The following is a 6,868-nucleotide window of genomic DNA, read 5'->3' as shown; positions in this document are numbered from 1 at the left end:
GGGTTTCCCCGTGTTAGCCAGGATGGTCTCGATCTCCTGACCTCGTGATCCGCCTGTCTCGGCCTCCCAAAGTGCTGGGATTACAGGCTTGAGCCACCGCGCCCAGCCAGTTTTCCATATTTTAACAATGGTGAAACCAAGAGCTGGCTGAAACAGTTAATACCCAAAGATCAGTATTACTCTCTAACAATGTGATTGACCCTCTTTACCTTAACTTTGGTGACTTTTGCAACATGGAGCCTGTCTTCTTATTGATAGCCCTAACCCAGTTATTTATTTCCTTTTAGCTAAAAATGAAATGATCCTGTGCTAACTAACAAGGCAATAGTTAGCTTATTCTAGTTTGGAGTCAAGATGGACATGCAGTACAGTTAAATTTCACCTCTCTAGATCTTTGGCATTCTGAATAATTCAACTTCTCCACTCTGGTGTAACAGTGAAAAAAGTACAGAAGAAATAATAATAGTATGGATAACTAAAAAGAAAACTTAGAAGACCATTGGGAAACAATAGTTTCCTGTGGTCAGCAAATTAAGTTTTTTAAATTCTGGGCTCCCTATTTGGGAAGAAACAGGTATATATAGAAGACAAAGTAAGAGAACAAACAGAGCAGTTATTAACTCCAAGAAAAAAAAAATAGTCACGGTGGCTCACACCTGTAATTCCAGTACTTTGGGAGGCCAAGGCAGGAAGATCACGAGGTCAGGAGTTCAAAACCAACCTGACCAACGTGGTGAAACCCCGTCCCTACCAAAAATACAAAAATTAGCTGTGTGTGGTGGCACACGCCTGTAATCCCAGCTACTCAGGAGGCTGAGGCAGGCGAATCACTTGAATCGGGAGGCAGAGGATGCAGTGAGTCAAGATCACGCCACTGTACTCCGGCCTAGGCAACAGAGTGACACTCCATCTCAAAAAAAATTAGTAGAATAAAGCAAAGAACACTGTTACTTTGTTATAGCAACAAACAAACATCTAGTCACAATATTAATACTAAATAATAAAAAACAGTCTTATAACTACATGGAGGGGAGTCAGTAGGACAGGACAAGAGCTAGCTAAATCCACCCCCTGCCCATTTTTTCAGAGACGGAGTCTCGCTCTATCGCCCAGGATGCAGTGCAGTGGCCCGATCTCAGCTTACTGAAGCCTCCGCCTCCTGGGTTCAAGCAATTCTCCCTGCCTCAGCCTCCTGAATAGCTGGGATTACAGGTGCCCACTACCACACCCAGCTAATTTTTGTATTTCTAGTAGAGAAAGGGTTTCACCATGTTACCATGTTGGCCAAGCTGGTCTTGAACTCCTGACCTCAGGTGATCCACCTGCCTCAGCCTCCCAAAGTGCTGCAATTACAGGCATAAGCCACCACACCCGGCCTAAATCACTTTTAGAAAGAGATTATGTCCAGATGTGATAAGTCAAGAAACAGTAAATTACGTATATTGTAAGAAATAGGTGGCTCAAACCTATAATCCCAGCACTTTGGGAGGCCGAGGCGGGGAAGATCACTTGAGCCCAGGAGTTCGAGAACAGCCTGAACAACATGGTGAAACCCCATCTCTACTAAAAATACAAAAATTAACTGGGCGTGGTGATGGGTGCCTATAATCTTAGCTACTTAGGAGGCTGAGGCAGGAGAATCACTTGAACCTGGGAGGTGGAGGTTGTAATGAGCCAAGACAGTGCCACTGCACTCCAGCAAGGGTGACAGAGCAAGACTCCGTCTCAGAAAAAAGGAGGTAAATGCCAGAAAAAATAGTTTGAAAAGATAAATAAAATGATTGCCTCTAGGGTACAGTGTTGGGTGAAGGAGAAAGGAATGCCATATTTTATTAAAAGCCTTTATGTGCAAGTATTACTTTGAAAAAAATGATTTTACATTATAGTATCTAATTCAAATTTAAAAAATGATTCTAAGAATGAAAACTCATTTGCTGTTTTATTTTTTATAAAGTACTCCAGGATTAATGAATTCATTCACTAGAAAATGCTTTAAATATTTTTTATAATACAATTGAAAATTATGAAAAGATATGCACCAAATGTTAACAGCTGTTATCCATAAAGTGAGAGTTGTATGTTTTCTTGATTTTATTTATAGTATGTTCTAATTTTCCACAATTAACATTACTTATAAAATGAAACATAGATTTTAATTATAAATGCTGGACTATGAAAATCTCATTTCTAAACCTCAAAAATGTAAGAATATCAATACAGAAACGATGATAAACAGAAAATGAAACTAAACAGGAATACATGAATTATCAATACCTAGTATTTAAACTCCCTAAGTTTTCTGTATCACAAATTAAAAAATGAAAATTTTGAGGGGCCGGGTGCGGTGGCTCACACCTGTAATCCCCAGCACTTTGGGAGGCCAAGGCAGGTGGATCACGTAGAGGTTAGGAGTTCGAGACTAGCCTGGCCAACATGGTGAAACCCTGTCTCTACTAAAAATACAAAAATTAGCCATGTATGGTGGCGCACGCCTGTAGTCCCAGGAGAATCGCTTGAACCTGGGAGGCAGAGGTTGCAGTGAGTCAAGATCACACCACTGAATGCCAATCTGGGCGGCAGGAGTGAGACTTTTGGGGGTGGCCTTTGGCCAAAGTACTTGTACACCAGATATATTTTAAAAGAAGATTTAAAAAAAGGCTTCCCAAAGACTATGTTATGTGTATTTTACCACATTTAAAAAAAAAAAAAGACTTCCTCAATGTTAAAACAGTAAAAGGGATAAAGGGAAAGGGAAAGCACTAATAGTAACAATGTCCACTGTAATAGGGTTATTAAAGTCACTGCCTCTTTATCTTAAAGAAAATTAGATTACATACTGTTTCAATTCTTCAACTGTAAAATTAGTAAGATCTGGAACATCTTGATCTTCATTTTGATCTTCCTCCTCTTCAGGGGGAGGCTGAGCAGCTACTTCACTTACTTCTTCAATTAGGAAGAGACACACAAATTTCTTAATACCATTCTCCATGTATTCTTATAGAGAAATCCACCTAATCTATTCAGTGTTTCTGATCTCAAGTTTACTGGCCAAGGAACCTAATACAATTTTTTATTTTGATATGTGATATTAACTCTGTAACATAAAATTACTGGTAAAAAGCCTGCACATTAGGTATATTAGTTAACTGAAACACATGTCCACTATAAGGTAGTTCAATCTTGGGAAATCTAAAAGAATTTCATTATAAACCAAAAATCAAAACTAAAAGGTATACCTATGAATTCAATTATTATAAGGACCTTTATCATAACTTATATCATTATATTACATCATACATCTCAAAAACTTAATGAAGCTTTGTGTACATTTAAGTATAAAATCACACTTACGTGTTGTAGCTGAATCGGGTTGGGACAATTTGAGAATTCCTGTCTTTAGCAATTTTGAAAACAATTCATTTACATCCACTTGACTGAGATGATTATCAGGATACGCCTTAGGGAGGGCTCCTAACAGAAAAAAAAGAAAAAGAAAAAGAAAAAAACACTCTTAAAGTGAATGTAGAACTTAAAGATGCAAATTATACTAAGCATTTTTCAAAGTTTTCTTCAAGATGTCCTGCCAACAGTAAATCTGATAAAACCTTATTAGTTTAATTTCAAAAGCCCCTAAGATTATCCTTTTAATTTAGGTCTACAAGTCAGCACTACTTGAGAATATATTCTTTTTTCCTTTTTTCATTTTTTATTATATTTTTAAGTTCCAGGGTACATGTGCACAACGTGCAGGTTTGTTACATAGGTATGTATACATGTGCCATGTTGATTTGCTGCACCCATCAACTCGTCATTTACATTAGGTATTTCTCCTAATGCTATCCCTCCCCCAGCTCGCCACCCCCCGACTGGTCCCGGTGTGTGATGTTCCCTGCCCTGTGTCCAAGTGTTCTCATTGTTCAATTCCTGCCTGCAAGTGAGAACATGCAGTGTTTGGTTTTCTGTCCTTGTGATAGTTTGCTTAGAATGGTTTCCAGCTTCATCCATGTCCCTGCAAAGGACATGAACTCATCCTTTTTTATGGCTGCAAAGTATTCCATGGTGTATATGTACCACACTTTCTTAATCCAGTCTATCACTGATGGACATTTGGGTTGGTTCCAAGTCTTTGCTATTGTGAATAGTGCTGCAATAAACACACGTGTGCATGTATCTTTATAGTAGCATGATTTATAATCCTATGGGTATATACCCAGTAATGGGATTGATGGGTCAAATGGTATTTCTAGTTATAGATGCTTGAGGAATCGCCACACTGGACTTGAGAATATATTCTAAAACAAATGATGTGAACACTGAAAACAATGACGCTTTATGCTCCCTTCTCCCATGCAATGCAGCACCACCCCTATCTCCAACTTTCCACCTTTCTAATTCTCTCTTCCTCATCTTCTAAGTATACTGGAAAAGGTAGTTTTATATAGATGAAATAGTTTATCACCTCTTAGCACTAAGCCTAAGTGGAAGTACTCCTGACCTCAGTGCTCCCTGACATAACAGAATAACTGAAACAGGGAGATGAATCAGATGGCTCAGAGTATACCTGCTCCTATGACCTTTGCTAAAAAGTATACTGCCCTTGCAAAGCAGCTCAGGCTATTGCTGAAAAGGTGTCATGGTTACTAAAGCTTCAATAACTTGAATAAATTAGATAAGCCTAACAATCTTGTTTTGCTTGATGAGGAATCCTCATCGGTGAGCAATCATTCCAGTCCCATATTTTTCCAAGCGCTATTCTAGTAATTGTGATTCTTTGTGTGTGTGTGTGTGTGTGTTTGTTTTGAGATGGAGTCTCGCTCTGTCGCCCAGGCTGAAGTGCAGAGTGCTCGGCTCACTGCAAGCTCCGCCTCCTGGGTTCACGCCATTCTCCTGCCTCAGCCTCCCGTGTAGCTGGACTACAGGTGCCCGCCACCATGCCTGGCTAATTTCTTTTTGTATTTTTAATAGAGATGGGGTTTCACCGTGTTAACCAGGATGGTCTCGATCTCCTGACCTCGTGATCTGCCTGCCTTGGCCTCCCAAAGTGCTGGGATTACAGGTGTGAGCCACCGCATCCAACCATAATTGTGATTCTTTAACTCAACTATGAAAACAATACTTTAGGCCAGGTGCAGTGGCTCACAGCTACTCGGGAGGCTGAGGCACGAGAATCATTTGAAACCGGGAGGCGGAGGTTGCAGTGAGCCAAGATCTCACCACTGTACTCCAGCCTGGACAACAGAGCAAGAAGACCCTGTCTCAAAAAAGAGAAAACAATATTTTAATGCATTTGTACGTCACTGTGATGCATCTCACTACACCTAAAGTTCTGAACCACTAAAAATTCCTCTTAATGGCAAAAATTCAATTTGCATCCACATACACATAATCCCTACCCTTAGACACTGTATACTCTACACTTATCCTACTGCCTTATATATAGTAGGCTAATTAATGTCTGTTCAAACTAAATGTCTGAATACATGAATGAATAGATCAACTTCAATAGTTAATCAATTACAGTAACATTTAGCTCACTAGTTTAACCTTTACTTTCCATTAAATTAGCTATTTATATGCCTAGGATGCATAATTAGCTATTCACATGTCTGAGGGTAGGCAAGTCTAGTAACCAAGAGCATAAACTGTGGAACCAGACTCCTGGGATTTTAACCAGAAATTCCACTTTCTAGTTGTGTGACATAATCAAGTTCCTTATCTATGCCTCAGTTTCCCACGCCTGTACAAAGGGTAATAATAATTCCTACCTAGGTACCAATCCTAAGATTGTTATGAGGTTAAATGAATTAATATTTGTAGGGAACTGAGGTGTTTGGCATTATTATGTGGTTTTTGTTAAACCAAAAAAAAAAAAAATCAGTAGCCTTTCTATACTATAAAGCTCTTTGAGGTCAAGTGTGGTGGCTCCCAATACTTTGGGAGGCCGAGGTGGGAGGACTGCTTGAGCTCAGGAGTTTGAGACCAGCCTGGGCTACATAGTGAGCACCCTCTTTAAAAAATAAATAAATAAATAAATAATTTTTTAAAACTTTAAAAATACAGCTCTTTGAAGGATGAACTTTATTAAATTCATCCTAGCATACAACAGATGACTAATATATGTCTGAATGAATAAATGAACATGGGTATACTTCCTACTAGAAAAGGGATGTTTACACTTTCAAATTAGAGAAGGAACCTTGAGAGAAGCTAAATATAGCACACTGAAAACTGCTGACACCTCTTGTAAGAGTAAGAAGAACTTGAAGAACAAAGACACACCTAATGTCCCATTCATGTAACCAGGGGAATAATTGTGATTTCCTCTGTTACACTGCTATGCCCTGTACACATACACATATAACCCAAGGTTGTAAAAGCAAAACAAGACTGGGCACAGTGGTTCATGCCTGTAGTCCCAGCACTTTGGGGGGTCAAGGCAGGTGGATCACCTGAGGTCAGGATTCAAGCCACCCTGACCAATATGGTGAAACCCTCTCTCTGTTAAAAATACAAAAATTAGCCAGGTGTAGTGGCATGCACCTGTGTAGTCCCAGCTACTGGGGAGGCTGAGTCCAGGAGAATTGCTTGAACCCGGGAGGAGGCTGCAGTGAGCTAAGATCGTGCCACCACACTCCAGCCTGGGTAAGAGAGCAAGACTCGGCTGAAACCAAAAAAAAAAAAAACAAGAAAATTTGTAGATTCTGTAGATCATCTCATGCCACTAACGCCAACATAACAAATCCTCTGCTCAACAACAAAAACTGAGTTCTAAAGGAAAATACATTAACATAACACTTGACAAGTTACAAAGTACTTTTACATATACTGTATCATTTGATTCTCTAAAAAAAAAAAAAAAAAAAAAAAA

The 6,868-nt window shown here is 39.3% G+C and overlaps 1 protein-coding gene across 1 annotated transcript in view; it reads right to left on the bottom strand.

Moving 5' to 3' along the window:
- PCF11 (PCF11 cleavage and polyadenylation factor subunit) overlaps positions 1–6,868 on the bottom strand; it is a 29,249-nt gene that overhangs the window by 4,941 nt on the left and 17,440 nt on the right. Inside the window, 2 exon segments of the mRNA XM_017875218.1 lie at positions 2,838–2,943; positions 3,352–3,471. Of these exon segments, the coding sequence (XP_017730707.1) occupies positions 2,838–2,943; positions 3,352–3,471 (226 nt within the window).

The sequence above is a fragment of the Rhinopithecus bieti genome, unplaced genomic scaffold (assembly GCF_001698545.2).
Source record: "Rhinopithecus bieti isolate Rb0 unplaced genomic scaffold, ASM169854v2 scaffold_9667, whole genome shotgun sequence".
In the NCBI taxonomy this organism is placed as follows: Eukaryota; Metazoa; Chordata; class Mammalia; order Primates; family Cercopithecidae; genus Rhinopithecus; species Rhinopithecus bieti.
Note: the sequence above shows the minus strand (reverse complement) of the source record. Positions and strands in the feature narration are given on the sequence as shown.